The sequence below is a fragment of the Telopea speciosissima genome, chromosome 4 (genome assembly GCF_018873765.1).
Source record: "Telopea speciosissima isolate NSW1024214 ecotype Mountain lineage chromosome 4, Tspe_v1, whole genome shotgun sequence".
In the NCBI taxonomy this organism is placed as follows: domain Eukaryota; kingdom Viridiplantae; phylum Streptophyta; class Magnoliopsida; order Proteales; family Proteaceae; genus Telopea; species Telopea speciosissima.
In genome coordinates, this window is record NC_057919.1 from 19,539,707 (window position 1) to 19,556,292 (window position 16,586).

The window sequence follows — 16,586 nt, forward strand, 5'->3', positions numbered from 1 at the left end:
AACCGAAAACCTTCATCAGAAGTATCTGCAGGCACTAATACTTCACCAATGCCAGATGTTGAGACTCCATAATGTTGTTTATAAGGAACATCCACATCAATGTCACGCATTGCAGCAATACTTCTGTCAGCGCAAGAACATGGAACACGATCTGCGATCTTAGTTCCAGGACAAGATTTAAGGAATACTCGACATAGAGAAAAAGAATCCTGCGCATGGAATTCGAGGTTGAAGCCATATAAAACCTTCTTTTTCCAATAAAATATGATAATTTGATTACTCAATTGGATATCCAAATAGAAAAAAATCACACCCTATACTCCCAAGAGATTTTCCAATTTAGTGAGGGAATGTATTATTAAACAAAGGAGATGGTTTTCTGGTCTGGCTCCACATAGCCAAGCCTTGGTTGGGTGACTACTTCTGCCACATGGCAGATTTGATTCATCTGAAATTTTGTGGACAGGTAGGCCCCAAGGTCCCCTGTTCACATGTCAAGTTTGGGACCTATTATGGGACATACAGTGCATTACAGACGTATGATCATTACGCTTCAACCAGGTTATTCAATTCCACCTCTCAGAAAGAAAAGAACTTAAATCAAAATACTACACGGCGACCCAACGGAATTCACCATGTGGCAAAACAAAGCATTGAAAAATCAGAAGAGATCCGATAGTCGTTCGGAGTATCAGTAGATGCGAATGGACATACACAGGAATGCATGCCAGTACAAAGGGTGTAAATGAACGAATTTGGGTCTAAAATTTGACATGTGGTCCAGCCAGACTATCTCTAGGTAATAAATGGTCGGATTTGTAATTTGACCCTTCTACATAGCAGAATTAGGTGTCCAGACTGGAGACACCCTTACTTGGTCTGCTACCAGGGAAACTTTTGCCATGGAACAATTAGTAGAAGTACTGTCAAAAAGAAGACTACAATGTTTTCTTAATTTGGCGTAAAGATCACCATAACAAATATTGTTTATAAACAGAATACAAAGAATAAATAAAACGAACAGGAGCAAAATGTGATATTTGATAATGCCGAGCACCTAGTTTCATCTAAATGTTATTTCCACATCTGCATTCTATTGTGGGACAAATTGATGCATTCAATGTCATACAATACCAATCATTCTCTTTAATCCTGTTATCATACGAATTCAGTTTGAGGACAAGATAAAAATCATGAAGATGAATACAACAAATATTCTTCTCGCAAGAAGGAAGGGTGGAAGTAGGCGCAAGACTCGGTAGGAAATTGTAAATAAAAACAGATTTAATGGAGAAGATGGAGAGGAAGAAACGGAAGAAGAAGAGAAGAGGCTGCAATCCTTTGGGGATAACAACCAATTAAAGAACTCTCCCTTTCACTAATTAATATAAGAATAGGGTACTCAGAAGGGATAAAATCCCCAAAATAACCCCATTAAACCCATCTTGGTATTAACGCCAGGCGCTAATACCGAGATGCTAAATCTTGATATCTAACACTCCCCCTCAAGCTGGAGCATAGATGTTAACCATGCCCAACTTGTTACAAATATAATCATTTCTCACACTTACCAAAGACCTAGTAAAAACATCACCAAGTTGCTCTCCTGTACGAACATATTGTGGAGCAATAAAACCTTCTTGTAGTTTCTCTCGAACAAAATGACAATCAACCTCTACATGCTTCGTCCTCTCATGAAACACAGGATTGGAAGCTATATGGATAGCAGCCTGATTATTGCACCACAGCTGTATAGGTAACTCCTTCGTAAATTTCAACTCAGTCAATAGCTCCTTCATCTACATCAGCTCGCAAGTAACCTGTACCATAGCCCGATACTCTGCCTTTGCACTAGATCTTGCTATTATTGGTTGTTTCTTGCTCTTCCAAGAAACCAAATTTCCCCCCACAAAGACACAATACCCAGTAGTAGACCTTCTATCCACAAGAGAACCAACCCAATCAGCATCACAAAATTCCTCAACACGTCCATGACCATGATCAATGTAGAGTAGACCACAACCTGGAGCTTTCTTAAGGTATCTCAGAATTTGAATAACAACATCCCAATGTGACGTCCTAGGAGAGGACAGAAACTGACTTACTATACTAACCGAAAAGGCAATATCCGATCGAGTCATAGTGAGATAATTTAATTTTCCAACAATTCTTCTATATTTTTCCGGATCATCAAAAGCATCACCACTATCAGCTGTTAACTTCAAATTTGGGTCCGTTGGAGTATCCAAAGGTTTAGACCCAAGCATGTCTGTTACAGAAAGAAGGTCAAGAACATATTTCCTCTGGGAGAGAGAAATACCTTTGCTAGACTGAGCTACCTCAACTCCAAGAAAGTACTTCAACTTACCAAGATCCTTGGTCTGAAATTTACACTGCAAATACCTTCAGCTGCTCAATGCCTTGAACATCATCACCAGTGATTACTATGTTATCTACATATACCACTATAAATATCCTACCAGCCTTACTATGCTGGTAAAACACCGAATGATCACTGCCACACCAAGTCATCCCAAATTCCAGAACAACATCCGAAAATCTCCCAAACTAGGCCTTGGGAGATTGTTTTAAACCATACGACGACTTCTTAAGCTTGCACACTAAACCAAACTCCCCCTGAGCAACAAACCCAGGAGGTTGCTCCATATAAACTTCCTCATGGAGATCACCATGAAGAAAAGCATTCTTCATGTCCAACTGAAAAAGAGACCAATGATGGCATGCGGCAAGAGATATCAAAAGGCGAACGGATGCAAGCTTGGCAACAGGTGAAAAAGTATCAAGATAATCAACCCATAAACCTATGTATAACCTTTGGCAACCAAGCGGGCCTTCAAACGAGCCAAGAAGTCATCAGGGTTCAATTTAACTACATATACCCACCGACAACCAACAGCCTTCTTGCCAGTAGGTAACTATACCAAGTCCCAAGTGTGGTTGTCAGCTAAAGCAGCCAATTCCTCCTCCATAGCTGTCCTCCAGCCAGAGAGGGATAATGCCTCTGAAATAGACTTAGGGGTAGGATAGGACTCAATAGTGGGGAGACAAACAGAAAAGTTAGCCGATAAGCCCGTATAAGAAACAAAATGAGACAAAGGATGTTGAGTACAACTACGAACACCCTTACAAAGAGCAATGGGAATATCAAGATTAAAAGAAGGAATACGTAACTGAGGAATAGGATCCACAAACGAAGTTGAAGTGGGAGGATCAGTAGAGACCGGGGGTGTTGTATCATCTGTAGGGCGCCGAACAAATGTGAACTTAACAGGAGGACGGGTTGGCCGAATAGGAGGAGGTGGAGGTGGAGGCGGCGGAGACGGAACAGCAGCCGGTTGACCCTGTGAAATAGGACGTTGCACCACATATAAAGGAAGATCCTCGTCGAATTCCAAGGAAACAAAAGATGTATCATCATAAGTAGTAGACTCAAAAAAGTTAACATCAGCAGAGACAAAGTATTTGCGAAGAATTGGTGAGTAACATCGATAACCTTTTTGAATGCGTAAATAACCCAAGAAAATACATTTAATAGACCGGGGATCTAATTTGGAACCTAGACGATGATCTCGAATAAAGCAAACACACCCAAAAATCCTAGGCGGCAAAACAAAGAGAGGTTCAATAGGAAATAAAAGAGAATGAAGAATCCCACCCTATACCACAGAAGACGACATACGATTTATAAGAAAACAGACAGTCAAAACAGCATCAGTCCAAAAAACTTTTGGTACTTTCATCTAAAAAAGAAAGGAACGAGTCACTTCCATTAAATGTCTATTCTTCCGTTCAGCCACACCATTTTGTTGGGGTGTGTCTGAACAAGAAGACTGGTGCAACATACCACGGTCAGCCATAAAAGAATTAAATGGAGCAGAAAAATATTCAAGGACATTATCACTGCGTAAAACACGAATATTCTTATTAAACTGAGTCTGAATTTCAGTAACAAAGGCACGAAAAAATGACAAACAACTCAGATCAACCTTTCATTAAATAAATCCTGGTGACTCTAGAATAGTCATCAACAAAAGTAACAAAATATTTAAATCTCATCTTAAAAGTAACAAGGCAAGGCCCCCATACATCAGAATGCACAAAAGAAAAAGGGTACGCAGACCGTTTATTGACTCTAGGGGAATAACTCACACGGTGGAGCTTTCCAAACTAACATGACTCACTCTCTAAACTAGAAAGGCAACAAAAACGAGGATCCAACTTCTGTAGGCTCTGCAAAGACGGATGGCCCAGCCGACAGTGAACTTGATGTGGAGACAAAACACTGGAATAAGCAACTGAAGGAGAGTCTTCAAGATGATACAACCCCCTTGCTCACGCCCCCTACCAAGCATCTTCTTCGTCATAAGATCCTGAAAAACACAGGAATCAGGATAAAAGATCACTGAACAATTGTAGGCTTTAGTAATTTTACTAACAGAAAGCAGGTTACAAGGGAAGTCCAATAAATGGAGAACAGAAGACAAGGATAAGGACTTAGTTGGGTTGACAGTACCCGTGCCAGTGACTTTGGCAAGGGAACCATCAGCCAATGTAACACTAGACTCTGACGACCGAAAGGAAGAAAAATTACCTGATACACCAGACATATGACCAAAAGCACTCGAATCAATGATCCAGGGACGAGAAGTGGAGAACCACGCAATGGCATTACCTGTCTGGGCAAAAGTAGCTATGGAGGAAGATGTGGAGGGCTGAGAAATCTGAAACTGTGTGAACCGAGCACAATCCTCATCAGATAGTCTTGCCACCTTACCCTCAGAAGGTATAGTAGGAGACTCGGTACTAGCTGCTGAATTGGCATACTGCTGTTGCGGTGGCTTCCCATGAAGTTTCCAACAATAGCGTTGGATGTGTCCTGATCGACCACAATGATTACAAGCCTTCACAGAACCAGAATTTTCACCACCATTACCACTACCATTGCCTCTTCCACCTCCAAGCCCAGCTATACCACCACCACGGTCCCCATTACACCCACCATTACCTCTCCCTTGACTAGAAGCAATAAGGGCAGAACTCTCACCATGAGTAGCTGCTGGTTTATGGGAACTATCACGAGACACACGAAGAACGCGAGAAAAAGTTTCTGCAAGTGAGGCAACTTTATCACCTCTATGAATAGTGGAGTATATTGAGTCATATTCCTGGCCCAGTCCTCCCAAAAATCCCATAACTGCAAGTTGTTCACGTTGATCTTACATATGTTTCACATCCGAACTAATGGGCAGCAATGCATTTAACTCTTCAAACATTCGTTTATAATCGGCGAAATATTGGGTCAATGGACGCTTCTTCCTAGCAACATGATAGAACTCCTGTGACAGCTCATATACACGGGATAGATTATTCTGTACAGAATACAAAACATTTAAGTAATCCCATAACTCCTTCACAGAATCTATATGAATCACTAAGTCAACAATCTGTGGATCCATACTATTCAACATCTGTCCCATAATGCGTGCATCTACAATTTCCCACGCTTCATCATCCTCTGGTTTGGCCGTTGTAAGATGTTTCTGTTGGCCACGACCAGTCAAAACAACCCACATAATTTTCTTCCATTGCTGGAAATTACTCACCCCTTCCAATCTCTTCTCTGTAATAGATTTGGAAGAGCCCGAAACAACCTCAAAGATAACACCTTTGGAATCTTCAGTTGGGTCACCCATCTCGACCAAGCAAACCGATGCAGAAATTCACAAACAACTAATAAAAACTATGCAAAAGTGATGAACCAACAAGCAAACACGATCGCCAACAGCCACCAAAAAATTCAGAAATCGATGCACACTCAATATCCAGCAAAGATCGATTCAGGGAAAAGCTTACAAACAATCTTCAAACCACCAAAAAAGGAACCGAAATCGAAAAATATTCTCTTCCCAAAACCCTGAATCGATATTAAGCAATCACCACAAAAACGAGACTAGGTTCCTTTATATAATCATGAACCAGTCTCAGCAAACTCCACCAAAACGCAGCATAGGGTGCTACAACCCCTTCAAACTGTGGTCACGAAAATCTTCAAACTTGAAACCTTCAAAACCGCAACATTGTCTTGAGTAATCTGAGAGTAATCGAGTAGGTCCTAGGATGTAGAATCGACTCCTAAGATCCTAGCTCTGATACCATGTAAATAAAACCAGATTTAATGGAGAAGATGGAGAGGAAGAAGAGGAAGAAGAGGAGAAGAGGCCGCAATCCTTTGGGGAGAACAACCGATTAAAGTTGAATTCCCCCTATCACTAATTAATATAAGAATAGGGTACAAGAGATAAGAAGGGATACAATCCCCAAAATAACCCCACTAAACCCATCTTGGTATTAGTGCCAGGCACTAATACCGAGATGCCAAATCTCGATATCTAATATAAATGAATCTAAAAAATGAAAGGGTAAAAGGGAGAGAAGGACATACCTCGAAAACAAGACATTAAAGAACACATTTTAACTAAAAGTGGAAGGAAGAAATTGCATTTTTCTTTCCTAAATCCACATTATATTTACTTTTTTTAATGATGCCTGTACTCTGAAGTTAGATTAGCTGAGAAAATTCTCTAAGCTATTATGTTCTTAACCAAACATTCAAAGCCACTTTCCATATGATATTAATTTATTACATGCAAGTTTCTAAAGCATAGATAACCAAAGCCCTAGATGATGGCCTTTTCATCCCAAGATATCGAATGATGATACCTGTCATTATTTGATCTGTTAAATAAATAGGGGATATAATATTATGAAATTTGATAATAATCCATTAAGTCAGGCTACTTCAAGGATACAAAATGATAAACAGGCAATACTTATATCAACACAAGGTATAGAGTACCTCCTTTCCCCCAACTTAAAGTAGTTACCTACTAGTTAAACCCTTTTCACTAGTTTCCTTGTTTGATGTTATTTCCAGTTTCTATGTTTCCTTAGTGGAGTCTATGTAGTAGTTTCTATTTTGTAGGATTCCTTTCTCATGTTAACATCTTTGTTCGAAGGTAGAAGAAGTGGTGATGTCCTTTTAATGTCACCATAACAATTTCTTTTCCATTTTACCCCTCACTTCTTCCTTTATTCTATCAAGTTCTTAATTTATCTTTCATTCCAAGTTTACTCCTAATAAATAAATACTCTCTCTTTTGTAACCTTTTCCTATTGAGCTGCCAAACATCCCCTTTCAATTTCTGGTTAATTCCAAAATTTTAACTCTCTTTATATACTCAGAGATATTTACAAAACTTCCACTATCTTTTGTTGTTGACCCATGAGAACTTGGGTGGGCCCATAAGCGATCCAAACCAAGTATTTTTGGAACCTTGGATTACATCAATTTGTAGCAAAGCCGAATATCCTCCATACCCCAACCATAGTGGCCAATAGTGAGGTTATTCAGCGATTTAACTCTCAAAAGAAATGTGACAAATATCCAAACAAGAGAACCAGTGATCAGAAGAGAAGAGAAGAGAATGGACGGAAAGGGGGACTGTCTAGAGATGAAGAATCGATATTAGCAATCCCCCCCCCCCTAATGTCTTTATTTATATTCATTAGATTACATAACTCTAAACTCCTATTTATAATAGGAATCTGAGATAAAATCTAAATACAACTCTAAGACTAAAATAGAAACTAAACTACTGACTCTGAGACACTTACATATACCAGGACTCCAAGGCTTACATAGACCAAATCTCAATAGAGGAGGATTTCCCTATCAAGTCCAATGTACCACTCGGTACCTATATTTAACACTCCTTCTCAAGCTGGAGTATACATATATCAAATGAATGCTCCAAGAACAAGAACAGAAATTTAAAAACAACACCAGTCTTGAATAGCAATTGTAGATGCCAGTGAACACGAAGAGAGAGACAAGAATCATTTAGGTAGCAATATCAATTCAAGCATACAAATCATCAACAGCATCAATAGATAATACTCGTCGTGTCGAACAAATCCAACTAGTAACAAGCAAAATAGGCGGTAGTGAACATTAACCGCAATCCACAATATCATATCAACAACAACAATATCAAAAGCACTTCACAAAGAAGGCTAGTAGTCATCTTCCCAAGGAAAGATAAAAGTGTAGCATCCAACGGCTACATCAAAAGCCCTTCTCAAGGAAAACAGGTAGTAAGTAACATTCTACTCAAACAAAGGCAGATCTCGAGCCCCAAACAGAGGCCTCACATAAAAACTCCAATGATAAATAGGTAGTATAGGTTACCGCGGACCAGATAGCATCATGTTGTTGTAGACCAGATAAACAATATAGGTTACTGTGGACCATATAAGCAATATAGGATACTGCGGACCTGAGGCCCGAAAGCTTTCATTTCATGGACATGTCCATTTTGGAAATAATTTCATTCAGAAATATCTTCCTATGGAACTATCTCTCTCATCATACCCTTATTCTCATTCTTGAGAATAAAAAGATTACCATCCCTCTACTTGTGGAACACAAGTTCAAGTGCAAAATAGGCTTCTTACCACAAAACCGTGGTGAGATTAAAACAATGACATCTACTCATTGGCTTAGTTGTCAAGGCGTCGCCTAGGCACCACCTAGGCATCCAGGCGGATTTTATGGTGTTTGGGCGGTTGCCGCCTTAGTGTTATTGAATACCTTGGCCCTTATTTATGCCAAAAATTATTTAATTTTATATTTGTTATTTCATTTACTAAAGATATTATTCATAAGTAAGCAAATAGCCCCCTATTTGAATCCAATAAAAATATTTAAAAAAATCAAATTCCAAAAAGATAAAAAGTCAACCCCTCAATTTAAGAACAAAAACTGAATTTTTGACGATAGGTGAAATTTTCAATTTTCTAATGCTGAGGTTTTTCTCAAATCTAAAAATATCATAAATCTTAATATGGTAAAATATTGCTAAAAACCAAAAGTGCGGTAAAATATTCATTTGTTTTGAAATCCAAAAAAATATTTCCATTCATAACAATTTTGATAACATTCGCGTACACCAAATAAGGTTTGACCGGAACATAACCCTTTCAATATAAATTAGATTTAAGCAATCTAGGATTTGTTGGAAAACTGGTTTTATGGTCTACCTAATAAAAAGTCTCATGTAAAAATATAATCATTTGACCAGTCAAACTTCTTAGAAAACAAGAACTTTTCTTTAAATTGAGAGCAGTTTAATTACTTATAGATAAGATCATATTTTCAAAAAACAATATAAACCAAATGTGAGACTAGGTATACCGTGACAATGACCTATTCCAAGAACAGCATAAACTAACTGTATGTTTTGATTGTTTCAAACTTCCAATAGTTTGCTTCTTCAATTCTGTTGTATTCTAGTTATATGTTGATTTTTGATTACTTGATGTGACTTAATGTGGCTTAATGACAACTTTTGATGGTTTGATGTTGCTTAATGTTGATTTTTTTTTATAATATAAGGTATACATTGTAACCAAGGAATTAAGTATCGGAGCGTATCGTATCGTCTCGGCCGATACGTCTCGGTATCGGTCATGGCCGAGACGAGACAGGTCGAGACGTATCTTTTTTTTTAAAAATGCAAATGTCTCGAATGTATCGGTATGTATCGACCGATACATATCGATACGATACGATACGGTCGATACAGACGAGACATGATTTAAACCATTATTTTATTATTTTTGAAATAACGATACATACCGAGACGTCTCGATACGTATCGGCAACTTAAAAACCACATGGGCCAAGTCTTCTCAAAACAGAAAACTCGAGCAGGAGCAGGCTGGCAAAAAAAACAGTTCCAGCTTTGAGAAACCATAAAAAAACATCTTTAAACTTGGTTTTTGCCAAAGATTTGTTGAGGGCTTTGATTCCTTTGCCAAAAACGATCCTAAAGGAGGTGAAATCTCATCATTTGTTGCATCTAACAGCCCACATTCGAAATCAAAAGGTGTTCTTGAAGGGTAAGGTAGGTCTTTTGAAAAAAACTTGATTCTTTTGTTTAAATCTTTGATTTTTGGTATTTTTTTTGTTATGATTCAAAGGGAATATGTTAAACTAACTTAGTATTGCATTCTTTGTATACATTTACAAAGATTTGAGTTCAAAATCCATGTTTCTTTGCATTTTTTACCCAAAACCGAAAATTGCTTCTTTAAAATGATTTTTTTTTTAATTTTCTTCTAAAATTTAAAACAAATGCTAATGTATATAATATATGTACTATATTATGTATAGATCTATCACATTCCAAGAAGATTATATATTTACCCTAAAATCTATCACAATAGTCACTCCTATTGTTGAAGACCCTTACAGATATGACTTTGATCCACCCCGACATTCTTCATAGCAATTGAGTGACTTTACATGTAAGAAATTTCATCTTTTAATCTTTTATAACAATTTCAATGTGCCGCACTTGTCTGGTTATTGATTATTCACAATTCTTAGTATATATGCATGATATATGACACAAATTGCTTGTTTATATTGTTTTTATTGTCCAAAAGTGTATTTCCATGTGTATTTTGATCATTTTCATGCGTTTCTACAACGATCGATACGTATCTCCGATACGATACGATACGTCTCTTAAAATCGCCCGACCGATACGATACCCGATACCGATACTTAAATCCTTGATTGTAACATACTAAATAATGTTCGAAAAGAGGGGAAATAAAAAATAACACTTGGGCTCCATGGTCACCTAGGCGGGCGCCTTGTCGCCTAAGCGTTTAGGGACCCCAACACCGCCTTGGGTTTCCTTGATAACTATGCTCATTAGATCTATAAAACCTTTGAACAAAACCTTAGTGAAGACTCATTGAAACTATGGTCTCATAGTCCAAGATACTGTAGTCTTGAGATGTCAGACAACCCTAATAAAAAAATTACAGTCAAACCCATGATCTATACTAAACAAGATATAAATGAATTTGAAATTCAATTACAAAAATTATTGGAGAAAAGACTCATTGAGGAAACAAATAGTCCTCATTCTAGTCCTGCCTTCATGGTAAGAAACCATGCAAAAATTAAAAGAGGAAAATCCAGAATGGTTAGCAACATAGTTGTTAAGGCGGCAAAGTGACCCAAGGCGCTGGAGGGGTGTCTAAGCGCTTAGGCGACAAGGCGCCCACCTAGGTGACTAAAGCGCCCCAAGTGCTTTTTTTTTTTATTTCCCCCTTTTCTAGCATTATTTAGTATATTACAATATATATCTTATATCATCAAAAATCAACATTAAGCCTTCTCAAGTCATCAAAAATCAACATTAAGTCACATCAAGTCATCAAAAAACAATATTAAGCCACAGCAAGTCATCAAAAATCAACATAGAACTAGAAGAGAATATAACTAAAGATGCACGCTATTAGAAGTTTGAAACAATCAAACATACATTTGGTTTATACTGTTCTTAGAAAATATGATCTTATCTATAAGTATTAAAATTGTTCTTGATTTAGATAAATGTTCTTGTTCTCTAAGAAGTTTGACTAGTTAAATGATTTTATTTTACATGAGACTTTTAGTATTAGGTAGAGCAAAAAACCAACTTTCCAACAAAACCAAAGTTGCTTAAATCTGATTTATATTGAAGAAGTTATGTTCCGTTCAAACCTTATTTGATATGCGCGAATGCAATCAAAATTGTTCTGAATGAAAATATTTTTTTAGACATCAAAACAAATGAATATTTTACCGCACTTTTGGTTTTTAGCAATGTCTTACCATATTAAGATTTACAGAATTTTTAAATTTGAGAAAACCCCCAGCATTAGCGACGCCTAGACAACTATGGTTAGCAATTATAAACGGTTAGACCAAAACCTTCAATTTTATGGATGTTTCATTCCTCGAAAAGATGTCTTGATTAATTAAACCAAGCACGCCAAATATTATAGTAAATTTGACTGTAAGTCCGATATTTGGAAAATAAAGCTCACTAAGGAATCAAAACCTCTAACAGCTTTTAGTGTCCCATATAATCATTATCAATGGACTGTTATGCCCTTTGGTCTTTATAATGCCCCTCAAATCTTCCAGCAATGGATCAATGGAATCTTTTCCGATCTTAAAGATTTTTGTGTGATATATATTGACGATATATTAGTCTTCTCAAATACCTTAGAATACCATGAAAAACATTAAATTGTTTGTGATAATTTCATAAAAATGGAATTAGCCTTGGCCAAAAGAAAATTGAGGTAGAACAAACTTCAATTGATTTTCTTGGTATTGCATTAGATCAATCCAGTCTAAAATTACAAGAGCATATAATTTCCAAAATCAAGGATTCCCTAAAAACATTGTTGATAAAAACCAATTACAAAGCTTTTTAGGAATCCTTAATTATGGTAGAAATATATCCTAATTAATTTAAGAAAGAAAAACCTCTTTTAGATAGATTAAAGAAAAATAAAGAATTTGTCTGGAATAAGTCTGATTCTGATACTGTCTGACAAATCAAGGATTCAATCAAGGAAATTCCAACAGTTAATTTTCCAAACGATTGGAATTGTTGGAATTCTGACTTGAAGAAGGAATTGAAAGAAGAGTTGAGTATTGAAGGGGTTTTAGGGTTTGGTCTGAAATCTTTTAAGGTGAGTTTATTTAATTCAAAATCTGAATTGTTGGGTTCAATTGGGACTTAAAATGAACTATTAATGAGGGATGTGGAATCGATTTTGATGGGGTTTAAGACCCAATTGAATGCATTGGTGGAACAAGTATCAAATCCCATTGAAAAACTTGCTAAATAGAGCAAAAACTCTGTTTTGGAACAGAGACAAATTTGACATTTAGGGGTTTTTTGGACTTAAAACCAAATTGGCTTGGATCGTACCTATTGTATTGTATTTACTGAGGTTTGAATGATTGTAGGAGAGCTTCCATACACGTGCTGTTAAATACGGATGCGTACTTTATTCAGAAAAGGTGAGGGAATCATGACTATGTTTTATGAAGTGTGTACATGCTATATGTTAAAATGAATGAATGTAGTATGAATGATTAAATACTATCAAGATTATACTAATTTAAATTTCTAACACATAGTACATGTATGTTGAACATTATGAAGTGTTTATATGAAATGTTTTGATGCATATGACTAATGACTGTGGAATGAGATCTTAAATGTGTAGTGTGATGAACAATGTAAAGGAATGATTCTATTTATCATGTCATGTGAAAGTAAAGTATGAAAATGGAATGAAAGAAAAAGGAATAAAAGAAGTAAATGAAAGAAAGAGATGTTTATGTGATGGTTAATGGTAATTGTGTTAAACACCTCTGTGGCTACCGCCCCTTTCCAGGAGAGGGTTATGTACTGGATGAGGACCGTATGATGAGTAGGACCACGTCCATCCCAAGGCTCCGGTGCCTAGAATAAGGTATAGATGTGGCCTACAGTATAGCTAGTGTTTACCCTCCCTCCGGTGTCTGGAACAAGGAGAAAGTAAGACTAGTAGATGTTATGATGTAGAGCCCAGGGCTCCGGTGCCTGGATACACGGGAGTAGATAAGTCTAGTATGATGTTTAAATAGATGAGGGGTCCTCCCCCAGGGCTCCGGTGCCTTGATAGTTGGGAATAGAGCGCATCTATAATGCCCACTATATCATCCTCCCCAGGGCTACAACACCTAGGACCCAAGTAAAATAGTAATATGAGGTCGACTTACCACCCTCAACTGTTTGTGCACCATGGTAGTTCACCAAATGGCCCAAGACCTGACCTAATTAATTAAAGAATGAAATGCTATTTTTGTTATTTATGTCTTTGTACTATTAATTATATTTTGAATGCTTGTGTGTATAGAATCATGTGTTCCTCACTGAACGTAAGCTCATCCTATATGAGTTGGTGTTTTTCAGATGAAGAGACAGGGGAGGAAGTTTTCACTGCTCCAGGGTTTCAGAGTAGAGAGCCTTGATCTAGGATTTAGAATTTCTGGTCACTTGTTTTGGATTGTAGGTAGTATGTGGATGATAGACCAGTTTGTATATGTTTGTATGTAACTTGAAAAATTATGTAATTAATCTTTTTGACATGTACAGGACTGTAAATATTTATAGCCACCAGTGTATAAGTTAATTTGGGAATGTTCTATAAATATAATCCTTCCGCTGTGTTTATATATGATCTGAGACTCTATTTGTCTGATTTATATAGACGAATGTGACCCTAAGAGGTCAGCGCTCTTGAGAGCAGTGCCAAATACCCTACCCGGGTTTGGGGCGTTACACCTAATCTATTTAAACATCATACTAGATCACTTATCTACTCCCGTGTGTCCAGGCACCGAAGCCCTGGCAGAGGACAAGCACTAGATCATAACATATACTAGTCTTACCTTCTCCTTGTTTCAAGCACGGGAGCCTTGGGGAGGTTAAGCACTAGTTACATCATAGGCCACATCTGCACCTTATTCCAGGCATCGGAGTCCTGGGATGGACGTGGTCCTACTCATCATAAGGCGCTCATCCAGTATTTAACCCTCTACTAGAAAGGAGCAATAGTCAATAGCCACAGAGGTGTTTAACACAATTACCATTAACCAATTGCACATACTTTTCTTTCTCTCTCTCTCATTCCATATCCATTCCTTACTTTCACTTAACATAGCATATAAAATCATTCTCATGCATTGATCATTACATAGCAGATATTAGATTTCATTCCACATTCATCAGTCATATGCATTCTATCATTTCATATAAATGTTCATAGAACACATCATTCAACATCCACAATTGTCACATTAGGCTTTCAAATTAGTTGAAACATGATGACACTAATCAAGCATACAACATTCATTATTTCTATCACAAAGCTTACATACATTGTACTATAATCAAGATGTCAACATACATTTCATACCATACACTGAGATATCAACATACATTCATATCATAAACTAAGATGTTAATATGTTTTCTAATACTTGGCATTTCAGCATTTCATATATACATTATTTCATACTTGGCATGATCAAGCATTCATGTGTAATCATAACCAATCATCCAAATCAGTTTACTTAAATATCATTCATTTCATACATAACACAATACTTATCTGTACATATATCTCAACTATTCAAATAACACAAATACACTGTAATTAGATACATAGCCATGACCCCTCACCTTTATCTTTGTAATTCCTTGTTTTCCTTCTTCAATCCTCCTTTGCTCCTCTTAAATTTAGAACCCAAATCTTCTATTTTCAATTCCAGAACCCAATAGTTGAGGTAATCCCTTCAATTCATAAAACAACCCTCTTAATTCCATTATCCTAAACAACATCTACTACTTACATTTAGAAATCTAACCTATCATACCTTAGTAATATAATTTCAGATTTAATTAAGATAACAAATCCTGAAATTAAGCAACCTACCTTGTTTCACTGTAAACCTTGAAATTCATCTGCAATTCCTATATTCCAGCAGCTCCAATTTGCTGTATGATCCTTCAACTATAACAATAAACCAATTAACTTTTTGAATCAAAACTCTTAGAATTAACTTCATCCAACTAAAAATCTGTTCATACTCACCTTCATTAACCAGCTGCAATCCCGTTCAATTTCCTTTTACTTGTTCATAGATTCACTTGAGTCTCACTTAATTCATAGTATCCTCTTGATTCAATTCTTCAATTCTAGCATTTAGTTGATAGATAAACCCCCTTCAATCAAGCAACAATCACTCTAATCACTCATGTATTCAATTCTCTCTCTAAATTCAAGCATTTCCAAATTAAAATTTTGTTTTCATACTTACATATATGAGTTCTGCAACAATCCAATCCAATGTTCTCCTTAAGCCTTGATGAATTCCCTTGAGCCCTCTTTTAATTATAGTTTCTCCCTAAAATTCAATGATTCAGCAACCTCGTTCAGCATAATTCCCTCTTGATTTCAGCATCCAGCAGTCCCATTCTCCCTTCCAACTTCTTCTTCTTCTTTCCTCACAAAATCGGTTCTGTTTGCTGAGATTTTCTTATGCTAATTTGATTCCTAATTTCTTTTCTATATATATACATTCCTTGTAATCCATTGATTTAAATAATCTAATCGTCATTAAATGATAGCAAGTTCCATGTAATCCATGTAAAATCTGCAGTTGAGTATTATTTAATTCCTGGTCAAATCCTTATTACACTTAATACGCAACTCCCTTGACACCTCACACCATATGTTAGATGGCTGATTTTAATGCTGCCACTACATTACATATTAAGTCATATTATGCCACCTCACAAACCACTAAAACCACGCTGCCACTTCAGCTTCCACTAGCATCATGCTATAGAGGTTGATGACATAAGCCCACTAAAGCACTATTCATTTGGTATATCACTATATATAAGATATATATCTTTTAGTATATACACATGACCTTAGTATATTATAATGCAATAAAATCTTATAATATGTAAGACTTATATGAAAAATAATAAAATAATAATGCCTTGCATTATAATAATATAAAACAATAAGATAGAAAATTACACTTTCCAATAAAATAATAAGAAAAATTATTAAAACAGAATATG

General features: G+C 36.5%; 1 protein-coding gene across 1 annotated transcript in view; it reads right to left on the reverse strand.

Annotated features, from left to right (window-relative positions):
* Positions 1 to 2: 2 nt before the first annotated feature.
* LOC122659051 (protein CUP-SHAPED COTYLEDON 3-like) overlaps positions 3 to 16,586 on the reverse strand; it is a gene marked incomplete at its 3' end in the record, with an annotated part of 32,695 nt that continues 16,111 nt past the window's right edge. Inside the window, exon 4 of the mRNA XM_043854209.1 lies at positions 3 to 209. Coding sequence (XP_043710144.1) covers positions 3 to 209 — 207 coding nt within the window. The remainder of the gene's footprint in view (positions 210 to 16,586) is intronic.